The sequence below is a fragment of the Mytilus galloprovincialis genome, chromosome 2 (assembly GCF_965363235.1).
Source record: "Mytilus galloprovincialis chromosome 2, xbMytGall1.hap1.1, whole genome shotgun sequence".
NCBI lineage: Eukaryota > Metazoa > Mollusca > Bivalvia > Mytilida > Mytilidae > Mytilus > Mytilus galloprovincialis.
This window is the reverse complement of record NC_134839.1, coordinates 102,142,507-102,161,328: the sequence shown is the minus strand read 5'-3', so window position 1 is coordinate 102,161,328 and position 18,822 is coordinate 102,142,507. Positions and strand designations below refer to the sequence as shown.

Here is an 18,822-nt window from a genome sequence, read left to right as displayed (position 1 = left end):
AATTAATATTAAATTTCACAAGATACCGTTTTAATACCGTGGGGTCAATGGATTGTGCAAATCGGTTTTAAATGTACGTGTCACAGCTAGATATTAAATTGACTGTTTAACCGAAGTCGATCTTGCAGAATTAATTATTTATTGACATAAAGTTGTCATGATCCGTTCTTAGGTCGTCACAGTTTTTTGTGAAAGCTTTAGCATGCGTGTTATGCATTTCGAAATCCTTAGGTTGAGTAATAATTGTGACAAGCCGTTTTCAAGCATATCTATTCAATTTCATGATATATCTTACAAAGATTATACGCAAAAAAAAAAAAAAAAAAATAAAAAAAGTAAAATTTCTTCGAAATTTAATTGGAATAAATGTAGACTAAAATTTTCTTGAGAAAAAAGTATATGTACATAAGTTTTACAATAAAAACGTGCCATTCATAATGATTATAAATACATATGCATCATTTCTATTTTAACTTGTAGTTTCACTTTAACACATGTGTATGGACAATAAACCTACTGTGAATTTTAATATGGAATTAGAAAATACGCTACTTGTGTACTTTTTTATCCAGATCCGTTTTAATTATGAGTTTTATTTCGATTATGCAGTTGATCAAAACATTGTTATAAATCTTTTTAAGTATGACAAGCATCCATCCTAGTCCATAAATGGGCGGATAAACAAGGTTACTCCGAATTTGTTTTATCTTTAATTTACTGCCTCGTTTCAAAAATGAAAGCATAGAATGCCTAACATTTTTAACCTGAAAGCGCGATTTTTAAATAGGACATCATTCTATGTACAACTTGCTAGTTTGACATATGATGCATGCTGTAAAATGAACATTCACATCGCTTTTCCAGACAAACCAGTGTACCTGGAACGCTATGAAGGAGGGGGAAACTTATTACAGAAGAATCAAAAAGAAACAAGCTTTGAACTTTCACTTTCGCCAGTTTCGGATTGTTTTACAGATACACATGATATTTTGCTTTTCCCAAACATCTTGAAGGCAAACACCGATACAATATCAAATTATATCAAAAGTGCCATTCGTTCCCAAAAGCTGTTAAGAGAAATCACCCAAAAATATGCATGTAATGTCTCACTCAGTACATTCACCGATATTGACTCAAATCAAGACGCCCATGAAAAAATATACAGAGGTGTTTGTGTTTTTGCACATCATTCAGATAAAAAATTTAGTGCAAATGATGTTATTAAGATGGCTTATGAAAATAATTTGAAGAGACACTATTTTATTAAACTAATAAAAGAAGGAAAATGCCGGGTTGAAGAAAGAGATTCAGAAACTATGGGCGTCCTATCAGATCATATTTACATCGTGAAAGACAGCTGGGGAACATTTGAAAAATGTCGTTCTATCACACAGTGTCAGTCAAGGGCATTTTCTAAACCAGACTTGTGTCCTGTTTTTCACAGCTATGTTGAAGCTAGAAAAATATTATCCAAGGTAAAATTATTTATGTATCCTTTAATTTGTAGCCATTTTTCTCTATTCTTTATACTTTTGTACCTAATATTATTCTCTTTTATTTATATTTTGTTCACTTATTCTCTTTTATTTATATTTTGTTCACTTATTCTCTTTTATTTATATTTTGTTCACTTATTCTCTTTTATTTATATTATTCATGTTATTTGCCGATTATTCTCTCAGTCTGTCAACCCCCATTTACACCCTCATGCATGGTTATGCTTTTTTGTGAGTTATTTAAATCATCTGTTTTTCTGCACTGCTTTGGTTTTATTTTTTTTCATGTTGTTTAACCTGCAATTGAACAATTCACTACCAAAAAAGTCATGTTTACAATTGGTGCACTTTTGGGGAAATAACTTTTCTATGATTTTTTCATGTATAGAAAACATGAACAACATATGTGTAAGTGAATTTTAATGACTGACATACATTTTGTTATTTGAACAAATGAAAAGACAGCACAGTGTTCATCTTGACTGTCTCACTGACAATTTGTATGATATTAACAAATAATTGTAATAGATTAGAAATTGCAATCAAATTAATAAGACTAAGTAATCAAAGTATTCACTATTTTCAGTGTAAAGATATGCCTGAAGCTATCACCTTGCTAGATATTGCTGACAAAAATATACCAGGCAACTTTGACGTGAATGAATTACAAAATCAGATACAACATCCATTTGTAGTGGTAGAAGGACTTGATGCAACAGGTAAACATTCAACATTATCATAATTGTCATGTTTGCTTGCTGTTTAGTTGTTTAATCTAAGATGAAACTGTCACATTAGGGTTATTTCTGAAATTTGACAAAATGAATTTAACATACTTTATATTTTAGAAGAGAATTGCAATCATGGTAATGGTTCTAAATTAAGTTTCCTTAAGCCAGAAAAAGAAATGAAGTTGCATCATTTTGCAACCCCACATAATCATATAGTTTGAATAGATGTTGGTTTTTTTTTCTCACTACTTTGAGGCTATCAGATGTCTTTCATTGTTTTACTAGCAAAGAAGAAGAGGAGTTGGTAAGTTTTGGTCAAACTCATTAATGTCAGGTGAAACATTATGATGTCCTTGATTATTCTTGGTCAAAGTCATTAAGAAAGGGTAGGGGAAATTTGACAACACACAGATGTGATATGCACAATTTCAAGAAGAGCTAATCTGTATTATACACAGACACGAAAGACTGATAGATTAATCCATTCTGTAGACCTGAATATTTTTCTTTGTTGATTACCTCTTGATACTATATCTTTTAGGTAAAACAACATTAACTGAAACATTAGAGAAAAAACTGAACGCAGTAAGATACTACACTCCTCCTCCTGAAGTCGCCCATCTCAGAAAGTTCTTTGATGCTTTGCCAGAGATCATAAGAAGAGCTTATTACTGTATTGGCAATTACATTGTAGCAATACAAATAGCTAGGGAATGTCAGAACAAAGCAGTTATAATGGATAGGTAAATTTGAAAATGTTGTATTAACATTTATGAATACTGAAAGCTCAATAGATGTGCAGATAGAAATCAAATCAACACATGTTTAATTATTTTTATACAGGTGCTTGAGTGATAATAAGCAATTAATTATCAATCAACTAGGTTAATAGAATCATCTTCCTTTTTAAATGTTTTAAATTCAAATAAATGTAATACATGTATAATAAATTCATTACTACTTCGGATAATCAAAGCGCGAAAGCGCTGTAAAGGCAGTTAATTACAGGTTGTGTGTATTTCTAGTCCAGTTATATCATTATCTTCCATAGAACAGAGGTGGTTTGTAGAATTTAAGATTTAGAGTTCTTTTGTACCTAGTTCACCTATATCTATAGTCTACTGTTTACAGTATATTTTCTGTGCCTCGCCATGAAATGCATTTTTAGCCATGGCCTTGTCAGTTTGCTTTAAATTTATGAGTTTGACTGTCCCTTATGTGTCTTTCGTCCCTCTTCTTTAGACATATAAGAACTTTTCCTTTTCAATATAAATAGACTATTTTTAATTATTGATTGTATACGCATATTCTATGACTCCCATAAAAAGAAGTTCACAAAGATTGACTAGTCTCTGTACTGTGTGTATAGCAAGAACATCAAGTAACATAATGGTAAATGTACATAGTAACACATCAACTTTTTTGATGACCATACCTGCCAACTGTCAGTATTTGCAGAGTATTTCCCCCATCGAGCTCGAGGCTCCCAAATGGAAATTTTGTAAGAGCAATTTTGTCGACTATTTTAAAGAAAACAATTAATTCAACAATGGCAATGAGCTTGTTTATGCACGAAGAAGCCAAAAACCACATTAGAATATATTTGAAGGGAATCCATGACAAATCGCCCCATTAGCAAATAGCCCCACTTTTTCACTAACTCGCCCCACTTTAAAAAAAAACTGCCCCAACCTGGATAACCAAATCGCCCCACTTGTGAAATGTGTTATATCCCTTAATATTAGTTACTCCTGCCAACTTGCCCCAACTTATAGAAAACGATAATATCTAGATAAATATATTATTAACCAGGAAGAATTTACTAATGCCAACTCGCCCCACTCATGTAAAAAGATGTTATCCCGTTGTATATAAGTTAAATTCCGTTAATATTACTCCTGCCAACTGGTCCCACCTAATGGAAATCAGTGAAATCTAGATAAATATATTATTAACCAGGATGAATTTAGTAATGCCAAATAAAGGCAACAGTAGTATACCGCTGTTCAAAACTCATAAATCCAGGGACAAAAAACAAAATCGGGGTAACAAACTAAAACCGAGGGAAACGCATTAAATATAAGAGGAGAACAACGACATAACACCGAAACGTAACACACACAGAAACGGACCAAGCATCAGACAAAACACCACGAGAATAACAAATATAACATGAAAACCAAATACATGAATTAGGGATAGACAAGTACCGTGCCACGTCTGATCTCAATATCTCAAAAATAAGAGAAAACACAAACGACTCAACGTTAAAATGCAACACACACAGAAACGAACAATAATATAACAATGGCCATCTTCCTGACTTGGTACAGGACACTTTTAAAGGGAATAAAAGTGGTGGGTTGAACCTGGTTTTGTGGCATGCCAAACCTCGTACTTTAATGGCAAAGTTAAATATAACATTGAAATGACAACATATTACAGGACTACAATACAAATAAATAGGAGAACATATTAGACAAAGAAAAACATGATTAATAGATAACAAAAAGCATCAGGTTTAAAATTCAATACGCCAAAAACGCGCCTTGTCCACACAGGACTTACAAGTGACGCCCAGATATAAAAGATCGAAAGAGAAAAAAGTACAAAGTTGTACAGCACTGGAGATAAAAAGTTGAAAAGGTTTCGCCAAATACGGCATTGTTTTTATGCCCGGGATAAGAACATTCTTATTATATAGAACAATTCATGCTATTGCAAACAGTAAATTTTATCAAATGAATATGAAAGAGATATACATAAAGAAACTGAAGTATTAACTAATTACAGAAAACTAAACCCGAATACACAACGCCCAGATATAAAAGATCGAAAGTGAAAAAGGCACAAAGCCACACAGCACCGAAGACCAAAAGCTGAAAAGGTCTTGCCACTCTCCCCACTTATGGAAATAGATGTTATCCCGTTGAATATAAGTTAAATTCCTTATATTGCATTATGATACAATTAACAGGTTTCTTTTCAATTGTTATGCAAATAACTAAGCTTCAAAACTTAGTTATTCTTCAACAATACATTTTTTTTTTAGAATTATAATTTCAGTATATCAATAATAGTAATTAAATAAATTTTCGGTTTGTTTGTATTCTGTGTAGATTAGTTTTCATTAAAGTGGTGCGAGTTTTTATTTTTAATTATATATATATATATTAATCTAAATATTACCGTTTTTTTTATAAGTAGGGCGGGTTGGCAGGAGTAATATTTAACATGATTTAACCAATTTCACATGTGGGGCGATTTGATAAATCAGTTTGTGGTGGTTTTTTTAAAAGTGGGCGATTAGCCAGTGGGGCGACTTGTCCTGCTTCCATTTGAAGGCCCCCTTGAAGGTTTTGTATGACTATATGAACCATCTTTCACGTAAAACCCCCATGTGCATTTTGAAAAGTTGGCAGATATGTTTCTAACTCCAGGCAAAATCTACCGGTATGAATGAAAAAGAAGTTTTCAATTAAGGCTCTGTGGCCATAACAGCTGTCTCATTAGCATTTTAACCACTTCCCATATTTGCAATTAAAACAATAGAAGAAAATTATTCAACGCAAAAACAAAACTTACTTGTAAATATGAAATTCTCTTTACGGTATGAGTTTTTCTCATTGTTTGAGATTGTACAGTAGTACCTGTAACTGCTTATACCTATTTCTTATTCACTTTTGCTTGATAAACTCACTAAATATCATGTATATACATTGTACCACATCTCCTTATTTTTATATGCATTCCAATAACATGAACAATTGTAATTCAATTCTATATACCAAAGCAAAATGAACTGCACCACTTTCATTCACTAGTATGCATCTTTTGGCAAAATACAAGTTCTTAAATGACACAAGATATATTTATTGATAAAAAAAATAAAATTTAGTATACAACTCTTTAACAGGTATAAAAAAAAAGCACAGCTGTGTCATAACTTCTGAAATCTGTGCTGAAAACATAGACATTGATGGTATTTGAGTAATTCCATATGTGAAGCTCAACATTAGCTCGTCAGTTGGTGGTGGACAGTTATAGTTCCTTTCTGCAGGCTAGGATGAATGACTTTTCAGGAAAACCAATTTCACAAATCAAAACTTTCCTCTAGATTTCTCCTACAATATTCATCCAGTTTAGTTCTTTTGGTTTAATTGGACACCGTCCTGATTTTTAATTTTACAAACCATTCAGTCTCTTGCTTGCAAATGGTGCATGAAAAAAGGATTGGTATGGCAGTAGACAAGTCTCTTTAAAGTGGGTTTGTGCCCTGAAAAAAAGTTTTATAACTTAAGTTTTTTTGAAACTTGTGCAACACACATACCTAAATAACTATAACATAGAAGAGAGCATCATTCGTGTCAATGTTTTGTTCCTGTTTACATTGTCATTGATATTTTTTCAGAAAGCCTGAGGCATAGCTCATGAATTCCTGTCATTACATCCTAAATTAACATAATTACTGCTAGAATAATTATCAGTATGATATACGTACACTATCATTGTACAGCCCAAGTCTTCAGTATATATCATTGTTGCATTCATTCACTCCTGTGTTCAGTCGTTCAAAAATATTTAAACATCAACAAATGAACTTTAATATTAAAGGACAAGAAAACACTAGAAAGGATACGTACATGTACATACAACCCGTGTTTAAGTGTATTTGAAAGAGAAATATATCTGGTTAAACGATGTATAAAGGAGGAAAAAATTGCAGATATTGCATTACGATGCTTTCTACCTAATAGCACGTGGATATGTTTACATATTTAGACTTGACCCAGTATGACCCGTACCTTGTAGGTCACCGCCGTCGTTTAAACACTAGACTACAGTCGTGTATAAGACAATAAAATGCTTAAGCCTGTACTATTTGTGTGAAGTAAATGTGTTTTTTCTGTACATTTAAATTGTTTTACCTGATAGCAAGGCCGTATATCTATCCGTTTCCTTCTCAATTCACTTTGTCAATTTCTTCGAGCTCCTTCAAAACATACGTATTACTGCGCCCGGAAGTGAAAAAAATATTAGAAATCCTCGTAAAATAATGCTATTTTCAATTTTGTGGAATCCATTTTGTTATATTTATTATATAAAGATAAAAAAAAGTTACGATTAATTATGAATTTGCATATCATTATACGGAACGTTTATGGACTATTTTTCCATAGCTGTAAGTCGGTCATTTTGGCGGGAAATCATGTACACATACACACGTAGATTGGCTGGTACCTGATCGTAATGTTACACATCAGATACATCAAATAGCTAATACCCGGAACGTAGTACCGGGAACCAGGATAATACGTAGACAACATACATAACTAATACCGAAATTGAAAACGCTTTACGGTTTCTCGTTTATAAACTGAATTCCGCTTTGAATTATAGAAGATGCAATATTAATCATGTTCAGTCGACTTTTCATTGTTATATCAACGTCTCAACTAATTAAAAAATCTTGAGATCTCAGATAACACTCGAAATTGACCCGACCTCTTTCCACACGGAATACAAATAATGATAGTTTGTAGTCAGGTTGACTGCTTATAATGCAAAATACACATTAATAACAAGTTCTATAAAACGAACAATACACACTGATCGTTTCTTTAGTCCCCAATGTAAATGAAAGAAACAAAAACCATATCATACCATAAAAAGAAGAGGAGAAATTCGAACATTTCCGGATCTTTTTCTGGCCAAAAGACCCCCTGCATAGATTGCGTATGAAAAGATTAACCTCATGACTTGAAAGTCAGGCCTTAAAGCACTGCCTTTAAAAAATTATACACCTAAGTGTGCTATTTTTTATCATTTGTATAACATTTAGAGTTTTTATTCAGATAAATTAGATAAAACTTACTGTAAGTGCTAGATGTTTCTCCACAGATTCTGGCACAGTACTACAGCATATGGGGTAGCCAATGAAACCAGTACATCTGACATGCCACCTAGTGGACACTGGGTGTACCAATGGCCATCAGATCTATTGAAGCCAACACTAGTTCTGTTCCTGACAGTTACTGAGGAGGTTAGGAGACAACGGTTGTCTGGTAGAGGAGGAGCCATAACATTCGAGGAGCAGCACTTAGACAAGGATATTTTATTCAGACAAAGGTAGATATTCCTACTCCCTACAGTAATTATACTTGTTGATGGATGCCACATCTTGATCAGTACATTATACCTCTGTTTCCAACCTTCTTTAATAAGGTCTTTTCTACCATGTGTGTCAGCATGCTAAATATTGTACTTTTACTACCAGGTTCCACAATCATTGAATCTGATAAGTTCTTTTACCACAGTGCAGTGTGTTCCATCATCATTGAATCTAATAAGTTCTTTTACCACAGTGCAGTGTGTTCCATCATCATTGAAACTGATATAAGTTCTTTTATCAATGTTTTCCACAAACTCTGAATCTGATTATATCATTTTTAACCGGATTTTTGTGTCAAAAATGTCGGTTATTGATTTGGGGATGTACGGCGGGCGGGCGGCAACCAAATGTTGTCCGTGCATTTACTCATGAAGCGTTCAACCAAACCTTTTAAAATTTTAATATGTTGTTACTGACAACAAAATGGAGGTCAAGTTCAATAATGACGATTTTGACTTTTACCGTTCAGGAGTTACGGTTCTTGAAAGTTTCAAAAATGTTGTGTCCGTGCATTTACTCATGAACCGTTCAACCAAACATTTTAAAATTTTAATATGTTGTTACTGACAACAAAATGGAGGTTAAGTTCAATAATGACGATTTTAAAATTTTAATATGTTGTTACTGACAACAAAATGGAGGTCAAGTTCAATAATGACGATTTTAAAATTTTAATATGTTGTTACTGACAACAAAATGGAGGTCAAGTTCATTTAGATATTTTCAAAATCCTGGGTAGGTGGACTTAGTAATTTTTTCTTACTTTATGCATTAAAGGCACATAGTTTGTCCTGCTAGAGGGTCATTTTCTATCTAGTTTATATGCTGTTATTGTTGACAACATGGAAGTCAAGTTTGATATTGATAATCATAAATTTTACCTATTAGGAGTTTTGGTCCTTGTAATATTGATAAATGCCAGAACACAAATAAATGTTAAAGAATCCGGTTTACTGTCATTTTGACAGCTCTTGTATATCATTATATCTGAATTTTGCAATCATTTTAATATTTTTTTCCCCCATTATCAGCCATTGATTTTGTTTGTTTATTTTATACATGTAGTTGGATAACAAAATCCCTTCAAAAGTGTTGAAATGTGTTTGTGTCTTTTGAATAATCTTGTATCTACTTGCATAAACTCATTATTTTTAATAAACAATCACAGTCCAGTTTTTTTACATGCCCAGTAAATGATTTGATGTTAAAACTGCTTATTCCTTTAAATATAATATGTTAAATATAACAGAAAACAATTCTGTTAAATAAACTAGAAAACAAAATGTATAAAACAAAACCCAATACATGTACTGTTTAATGAAGTTATGATTTCTGACTACTGTAAATTCAGAAATTATTGTGTGCATTTATTATTGCAATTTTAATTTATGCAATATTGAGAAAAATCAGAATGAGAGTTTAAATAATTTGGATTATAACCCTGTCCCATTTTCACAATTATAAAAACATCGCAATAATTTATGAATTTACAATGTAGATACATTGTTTTATTTTGTAGGCTTTGTGAAGCATACAGGAGAATGGAAAATCCTGTCTGTATTGAAATAGATGCCAAAGGATCGAAAGAAAGTGTAGTGAAGACAGCAGAAGAAACACTAGAAAAACATGGCATAAAATTGTAGATACTTAGGTCACATGTGATTGATATTATCTATACAAGTCACATAATTATACAATATTTTAGATATAGGAATATATATAATTTTTATACCCCACTGCAAGGAAAGGGCATACTGTCTGTAATACATCTATTCTGAATTAACATCTTTAAATATTTGGTACAAAGCTTCGTACTGGTAAGCTATACATTTTCAGGTCATTTATATCCTTCCTGTTTGCAGAATACATGTTCGCTCCTCAAATTGATACAAGTAAAATAAATTTTCTTCTTGACAAATTTCACAGGAACTACAAATCAGAGTTTCTTAATATGGAAGAAAGCCTCATTTAGGTAACTCATAATGTGTATAGATATAATAAGAAGTTGAGGTACAAGTGTCAATGAGACAACTCTCCATCCAAGTAGCACATTTTCGTGTCTGTAACTGAAATATTGCATGTTTTATATATCCATATTACATAAAAAAAAAAAGATATCATTTATCACCAGAAATATTGGACAGAACAATAGACCAGATCAACCACAAATCCTCTTTGCATTGATTCATGTTTAATAAATTTTTGTCAGCAACTACCAAGAGCTTTTTTCATTTTTAGTATCAAATTTTGATATGGGTAAGCATAACATTGTACTCTTCTACTTTTATGTGCTTCCACCTAATTTAGTATATATATATTATTAGTCACATGGTGTGTCACTGACCCCATATATATCGTATTAGGTCACTAGCACTGTGTACCAAATTTATCTATCTTTACATGTGGTATTTTGATAAGTGGCCTATCAAAGTGATGAAGTCTCCAATACTTAGTATGAAGATCATACTTCCATTTGTCTATACAGAAAACAAATGCCAACAATAACAAATATTAAACTGTTGAATCTTTCCAAACTTTTCACACTACCTATTCGAATGTGTACTTGATTTGAGTTTAGTATAATCCATATAGACTTTATCATATGGTAGATATCTAATAAAATTTCCTTTTGTATTGTGATTTTGATTCAATTCTTAGATATGATTATAAACAAATCCTCTCTGTTCTAGACATTTTTTTTGCATGAATTTTGTCAGTAAGACCTACACTTACAATATATTTGTAACAGAGTACTCGCAATTGTAGGTGAGTGTTAATAAGACAATCCCTTATGTAAACTTATCATTATAGTCATTTGTATTTAACCTTAGTAAATTGTTGATAAAATGTGAGAATGTTTTTACATTTATAATAGTTATTAGTTTTTGTTATTGTCATTAGTAAATATTGTTGTAAAATGTGAAAATGTTTTTATGTTTATATCTTACTTCCTTGGGCTTTTTTTTTTAAAGTTATATTTGATAGTAGCATTTTATTCTTTACCACTTTCTTTTTATACCGAATCATTTCATTTTCATTTATTCTTGTTATCTCAAACTACATATCTAAATAAAACATTTTACATTGTAAATGTATTATTGTTTCTTTCATATAAAAAAAAGACCAATATATATGGACATTTTTTTTAAGGTTTTTTTAAATGTATTATTGTTACTTTCATATAAAAAAAGACCAATATATATGGACATTTTTTTTAAGGTTTTTTTAAATGTATTATTGTTAGGCCAATTAAAATTAATTGATAGATTTTCATCCCCGCCCGCCCCTCTGAAATCGTCCCGCCCCGATTTTTTTTATTTTGGAAAAATTACGATTTCCGGATTTTGTTCATGTCCGTTACCGGTAAACATCGATATGTTCGTTTCATTCAAAACTTCCTGTTTCACATTTCGGTTTTGTATTTCTTCGAGTTATCTAACGAAATTGATTAAGTCGACATATTCTGCAGCTCTATGATGTCAACATCATGTACCGAGAATAGAGATAGTTTACGAGAAGGGCATGAAATATTCGGGTTTATACGAGTTGAACGCTGTGTCCAAAAACGCAAATCGCGATATGTCACATTAGAAAACCGTTTTTTTTTTATTTATGATCATTTATACAATGACTTTGTGTCAGGAAATTTGGAATATGAATTCAACGATATCGAAAGCGCAAGAATCGTTGAACACATTGGTACAAAAAAACATGTCAGGATTATAGAAATTATAAGGAATTGACACCAGCACGAACTTGTTAGATTGATGACCGTATATTGAGCTAAAACAAGGGTCGACAAACATTAATATTACAGCAATTCCTTAAATTTTAATACCCATGGCTGTTGTTTTTTGTTGACAAACAGCAAACACCCTCTGTCCCAATACCCTCAATATAGTCATTAAACAACAACTTCTTTTTAGTTCAGTTCATGTTTTACATAGTCTTTAGTCTTTAGAAGTGTCAACTTGACACTATAATCTCTATCTGTAATTTCGATCACTCTGGTAATTATATGTCTCTATTGTATTAACCTCATTAGTACATTTGTATTTATGATGTGGCACTGCAGAGAAACTAAATAAATAATTAAATAATTAATTAAAAAAAAAAAAAAAAAAAAAAAAAAAAAAAAAAAGAAAAAAGAATAAATAATTAACCCTTATAAAACCTTAACTATCTATTTTGTGAACCTTCCAGTATCTTTAATAAAAACCCCTAACAAATCTTGAATATCTTCTATGTGATTTTTGTAATTATCATTTTCTGTTGTTGCTAATAGTACTTCTGATTCAAGTGTTAGTTTTGATGTTATGAAATAGAGTGCAGAGCGGAGTTTTTCTCTAGCCTCCTCATAATTTTCACAATCCAGAAGATAATGGTCAACTGTTTCTATTTGTCCACAGCTGCATTTGTCGATGAGTGGTGGGCATATCATTGATTTATATGAATTTAAATTGCAATATCCTGTTCTTAAACTAGTAGTTATTCTATATATTTCAGTTGACGGTTTGTCTTTTGGAATTGTATTCTTAACATTTTGTTGAAATGCATAATATCTCCTTCCTTTTTCACTGGTGTCCCATCTGTTTTGCCATTTTAACATAACACTGTCTTTAGCTCCTTTTTGTATATCTTGTTTAGTAAATAATGGAATACTTTGTATTTTTTCTGCCTCCTGTGCTGCTTTTTTAGCTAGTTGGTCTGCTAGTTCATTACCTTGTATGTCAGCGTGTCCAGGGGTCCATTCAATGGAAACAATGATTCCTTCAGATTTTAGTGCCAATATACCGATTTTTATATCATGAATAGTTTTGCCGTAATTATCTGATTTCCAATTTTAAGTTAAAATTCCAATTGCTGATTGGCTGTCTGAGAAAATTTTGATGGATTCAGTGTTTTTTCTGTTGTTTGGAATTATAAGAAAATCTATTACCAGCTTGATAGCTACTAATTCCCCTAATAAAATAGAACCTCTATTGGAAACTGGCTGTGTTAACTCCACATGTTCTGTGCTGTTTGATATTAAAATAGCTGCCCCAGCCCCACATGGACCTGGGTTTCCTTTGCAGGAGCCATCAGTGAAAGCTAATGTTGTATTCTTTTTAAGTTGCTGTATTTTTTCCAAAATGATAGTCTTTCCCTGAAATGCTTGTTCCTCTGATCTAGTCTTTGAACTTCCAAGATTTTTCCAATACTCTGGTGGTGATTTTGAGGCTGCTAACCCTCGGAATTCAAATTGAGACTCTATATAATCAGAATCAATATCTGTTGACCTCTTCATGTCTTCAGACTGTAATACCATTTTTCCAATTGGTGAGATTATCTTTTCAGGTTCATTTATATTTTTCCAATCTTCAAAAATTTGTTTAATAGGGATAGTGATTTTATATGATTTTATTTTTGCAATTTGTCTTATACCAGCTTCTTCTCTTTTGAGGTCCAGTGGTAGTATTCCTGCTACTACTTCCAAGGCTTCTATACTAGCTGTTACTGGTTGGTTGAGACATAAGGCTAGTCCTTTTCTTTGAATAGCATTTAATTTATCTATATGTGTGTTGTTGTTGATTTGCCATACACTACTAGCATATAACATTGTAGACAACACTATACTTTGATATATCTGTATCAAAATTTTTGTAGATACCTTTGCTATTCCCTTGATGTTTCTGATTATCCCTAAGGATTTTTGTGCTTTTTGCTCAACAGTGTCTATGTGTTTATTGAAATTACATTTTTCATCTAAAGTAAGGCCTAAAATTTTGGGGTTAGGATTATATTTTAATTCCTTTCCTTGTAACATTATCTTGATGTTCTCCTTTGTCATACCATTTCTGGAAAATACACAAAATTCTGTTTTTTCTATACTAAGGTTTATTCTCCATTTTGTTGACCATTCATGGATAGAGTTGATATCTTTTTGTAACTCCTTCACTAATTCATCTTTGTCTTTGCCTGTTTTCCAGATTGTCCCATCATCAGCAAATTTACATTTGTTAGAGGAAATTTTAGCAAAAATATCAATAATAAAGATGTTGAAAAGTAAGGGGGATATTACTGATCCTTGTGGAAGCCCAATTTGAGTTTTAAACCATTGTCCCTGATGCTTGTTTATATTACATCTTGCTTCTCTGTTTTGTAAAAAATTCTCTATCCATTTCCAGATTTTACCTTTAATTCCATATCCATGTAGTTTTGTTAAAAGTCCTTCTCTCCAAACACTATCATAGGCTTTTTCTAGGTCAATCATTAATGCGATAGTACTTTCATCTTTATTAAATCCATTAAAGATGTTTTGAACAAATGATAATAAAGCATTGTCGGTGGAGCGGAAATGTCGAAAACCTTCTTGTTCTTTATCTAATATAAATTTTGACTCTACATAACCTTCTAACCTTGACGTTACTATTCTTTCCATTAGTTTACCTAGTATGCTTGTTAAGTTAATTGGACGATATGATGAGGGATTATTGTAGTTTGGTTTACCAATTTTTTTGATGAACTTGACATTTGCTTGTTTCCATGATTTTGGTAAGGAACCCTCATCCCATGATTTATTCATTATATATAATAAAGTGCTATACAGATTATCATCTCCATTAATAAATAGTAATGAAAAGTAATTATCAGGTCCTGGACAAGTTTCATTTTTTAGTCTGTAAACTGCACCAGCCAGCTCATCTTGTTCTATGGCAAAGTTTATATTAATATCCTTGTCATCATCTAAGTGTTGTTCTTCATCATTTGAGATTAAATGATATTTGTCCATTATTTCTTTATAAAATTTTTCATTAAAGGAAATGGGATTTAAGTGTTTTCCCTTGAAGAAAGTTGTTTCTAGTTCTTCACATTTTATTTCTTCTTTAAATGTTACGTTTCCATTTCCATCAACAAATGGAAGTACCATGTTATTATTTTGCTTCTTTGTCATTTTTCTAAATACACTCCATTTGTCCTTGACATTAGATGCTTTTGAAAGCTTTTCTGCTAAGTTGTTTCCCCATTCCTCTTGGGCCAAATCCTTTACGTTGTTGAAATTAATTTCTGCTTGTTTAAGATTTTCAAAATTATTCGGAGTACTTTTAACTTTAAATTTACGTTGTGCTTGATTAAGGCTTTTTTTACTTTCTTTTACAGCGTCATCCCACCAGACTGGGTGCCTATGAGCAAAGAACTTTTTTTTCTCAATTTTTGGAATTTACTCTTCCATGCATTCCATAATTTCCTTTTCAAATCTGTTATACAATTCTTGTACCTTTTCCTCTCTATTAAATATAAAATTTTCGAATCTCTCCTTTGTTGATTCTTTCCATTTTTTTCCAATCTGCTTTTTTCAAGTTCCAGGTTTCCTCCATTTCTTCTATTTCAACATTTTCTTCACTTTGTATGTTTAAGTATACAGCAATATGGTCAGATTGTACAGTTTCATGAGTAAGAGTAATGCAGTCTGAGACAGAATTGTATATTTCTTGCGAGACAAGTGCTATGTCAATTACACTTGAACTATTTCTTCTAGTATATTGTCCATCATTTGTACATATTAAATTTGAAGTTGTCATACAGTTTTCCAATAGTTTACCATGTGAGTTTTCCTTAGGATTATTCCATTCCATACTTTTTGCATTTAAGTCACCTAATAAAATTAGATTTTTCAATTTTTCTTTTTTAACAACATTACAAAGTTCCTCCATTAATTTAGGTTTTTCTGGTGGAACATATGGAACCCAAATATTAAATGTTTTATTTGATCTATCTGTTACCTCTATACACACCATTTCTATTGAATCAAGTTCATATTCAGGCTTTCTTATAGTAACAAAATTTAATGTTGGTTTAATGAAGATGGCAGATCCTCCTCCAGTTTTGTCTTTTCTTGGTGAAGAATAAACTTTCCAATCTTTGAAATGTATTGGCGAGTTTGGATTTTCAAAAGTTTCATTTACACATAGTATTTCAATATTGTATTTTTCTACTATGTCATGTAGTCCAAATGCAGTTTTGAATGACTGAGCGTTTATAAAGAGAATTTTCATTTTGTACTTAGACTGACTGATTAAATCTGTTATCGTTAACACATTGGAGAAATTTTGGACACTTTGATGATGAAGGTTTATGGTTTCCTGAGCAATTTGGACATTTAGAGTTTTTGATGCAATGTTTTTCTGTACAATTCTCTTGTCCACAGTTATAGCATCTTTTGGGAAGTGTACATTTGACTTGGTTATGACCAAAACGATGACAGTTATAGCAACGAGTAACTTTATTGACACGCTTTCTTTCCACAAAAACTTCTTTCTTTCCATCAACAAGCTTGAATAATCCTAGATTTATTGCTTTTTGTAAATCACCTTCTGATCTAAACTTAATTTTAGCGATTGGCATACAAATTTTTGTGTCCCAATACCTCAATTGGTGTATATCTGAAATTTTAATATTTGATTTTGACTCAAACTTTTCCCTGAGTTCTAGCACATTACAATTTAATGGAATATTTCGAAGAAATCCTGTTAACTGCTGATTTTGATTGTTGTAGTTAGGGATATGTCTTTTACTTGTGTTTCCAAACAATTTTGTTGGTATAAGGTGGTCAATATTGTTTGAGTCTACTTTATGATTTTCTTTGAAGTGAAGAGCGATTCCTCCTCGTGGTAAACTATAAGCGTATTGAATTTTTTTTTCTTCAAGTATTGGATGCTTTGCAATTTCTTTTCTAATTTCTTTACTACTTGCAAAGTTCTTGGGGTCATCAATGTTATCTACAATTATAATGTTTTGTTTTTCTTTATGGTCTTTATTTCCTTTTTTTGTATTTGCATCTTGCTTTAGCACCAACCCTATTGCTTTCAACATTGTTGGAGTTTTCATTTAATTCTGTACTCATAATACTTGTATTGCATATATTTGTACAAGTTTACTTAATTTTTTAGGAACTTCAAACCATCGCTTAGAAAGCAAAATAAATTTGGTGTAGGAATAGTCCAACTGAAGAGAGCATTAATTTTCTCCATGTTTTTGATGTTTACTATAGATAGGTTTCTAAAGTAGCAATTACATGTAAAACAGTCAATTGTGGTTGCCTATCAGAGATATTTATTTTTAAAGAGTTTGAAAATTTATGAACGATTCCTTATACATGTATATACAATATGATATATTAGCTTATTTTACACTTGTTTATACCACTGCGGTATAAAGAACTCGTCACTAGAGGGTTTCTTATGAAATAAAATTTAAAAAATAAAATCCTCCCACCCGCCCCATTTTTTTCAAAAATTTGGATGAAAATCTACTAATTAATTTTAGTTGGCCTTACTTTCATATAAAAAAAGACCAATATATATGGACATTTTTTTAAGGTTTGATACATTTTCTCTGGTCATTTGGCAAGGTGGGCCATTAAGGAACAGATTAAATTGTCAGTAATTCAATCTTTTGTTGTAACCTTAAACAGTGAATTGCTAGACTAAAAAAAAATCCACAGCGTTGTCTTATATTGATAAATAGAGGAGGTGGTAATTTCATATACAGTAAATCATCACAATAGCTACTTATATTTCTATGATTTATTCATAACATTTACAACATATCATTCATGAAGGGTATCCATTAACATGACAAAACATTACATAGTTCATGAATGTGTAATGATATTATCAATTTAACATAATTCAAATTAGCTTATGTAATAACAAATGTACTGTGTGGGTTAAAACTACAATAAAACAAACTCAGCTTTATACACAAATGTATTCTGAAAATTAAGTTGTATGTAGTTAAATTTTTTCAGTACAATTTTTAAAAGAAGTTGCAGTATCAAAAATATTATACACAGCGACCACACTATAGTAGTGTGTAATATACAGTAAATCTTCCATCTGCATCTATACTTATCATTACATCAATATCCCATCATATGAAACATGTATGCATTCACAAAATACATATTTGCCAAAGACAAAATTCAAATTATACAGTCCTTGGTCATAACAATCTTGGATATCTTTAAACATGTCGGACCAACATTACTATACAATGTATAAATGTATGTAATTTAGCTCAGAAAAATAGTCTCATCTTTTCTCTTCTTCTGAACAACTAATCCTGGCTTGTGCTGAGCATCAGGATGGCTTGCAAGTTCTGGTGGACAATGTGACACAGGGCTATTTATCAAAGCCTGCTTCAAGTCATAGAACACAAAACTATCATTTTTGGTCAGGAATGTAATAGCTGTACCAGTCTTGCCAGCACGACCAGTTCTTCCAATACGATGAGTGTAATCTGAAATTCACACAAAAAATGGTGTTAAAAAATAATAAATATTTTGTTGCCAATTCTTTTCTAACTTTTCAATGAATGTAGTATAACTACAATAACAAAGAGTGCACACACTGAAATGTCTCATCTTTTTTAATAACCATTG

At 31.5% G+C, this 18,822-nt stretch overlaps 2 protein-coding genes and 1 long non-coding RNA gene across 4 annotated transcripts in view; 1 reads left to right on the top strand and 2 right to left on the bottom strand.

Moving 5' to 3' along the window:
• Positions 1–710: 710 nt before the first annotated feature.
• LOC143065167 (UMP-CMP kinase 2, mitochondrial-like) lies at positions 711–11,490 on the top strand. Its single transcript, XM_076238573.1, has 5 exons — positions 711–1,475; positions 2,083–2,215; positions 2,769–2,970; positions 8,129–8,356; positions 9,919–11,490. The coding sequence occupies exons 1-5, from the start codon at positions 747–749 to the stop codon at positions 10,040–10,042; spliced, it is 1,416 nt and encodes a 471-aa protein (XP_076094688.1). The 5' UTR covers positions 711–746; the 3' UTR covers positions 10,043–11,490.
• On the bottom strand, positions 6,085–8,024 carry LOC143065170 (uncharacterized). Its single transcript, XR_012975412.1, has 2 exons — positions 7,156–8,024; positions 6,085–6,503 (listed from the first exon to the last, which is right to left on the bottom strand). It is a non-coding gene; the product is annotated as an uncharacterized LOC143065170 (long non-coding RNA).
• A 6,460-nt stretch (positions 11,491–17,950) lies between the features above and the next one.
• The window catches only part of LOC143065174 (putative ATP-dependent RNA helicase DDX23), a 57,213-nt gene continuing 56,341 nt past the window's right edge, over positions 17,951–18,822 (bottom strand). For both annotated transcript variants that reach the window (XM_076238586.1, XM_076238587.1), the window contains one exon: positions 17,951–18,680. In XM_076238586.1, the coding sequence (XP_076094701.1) occupies positions 18,454–18,680 (227 nt within the window). In that variant the 3' untranslated portion in view covers positions 17,951–18,453. The remainder of the gene's footprint in view (positions 18,681–18,822) is intronic.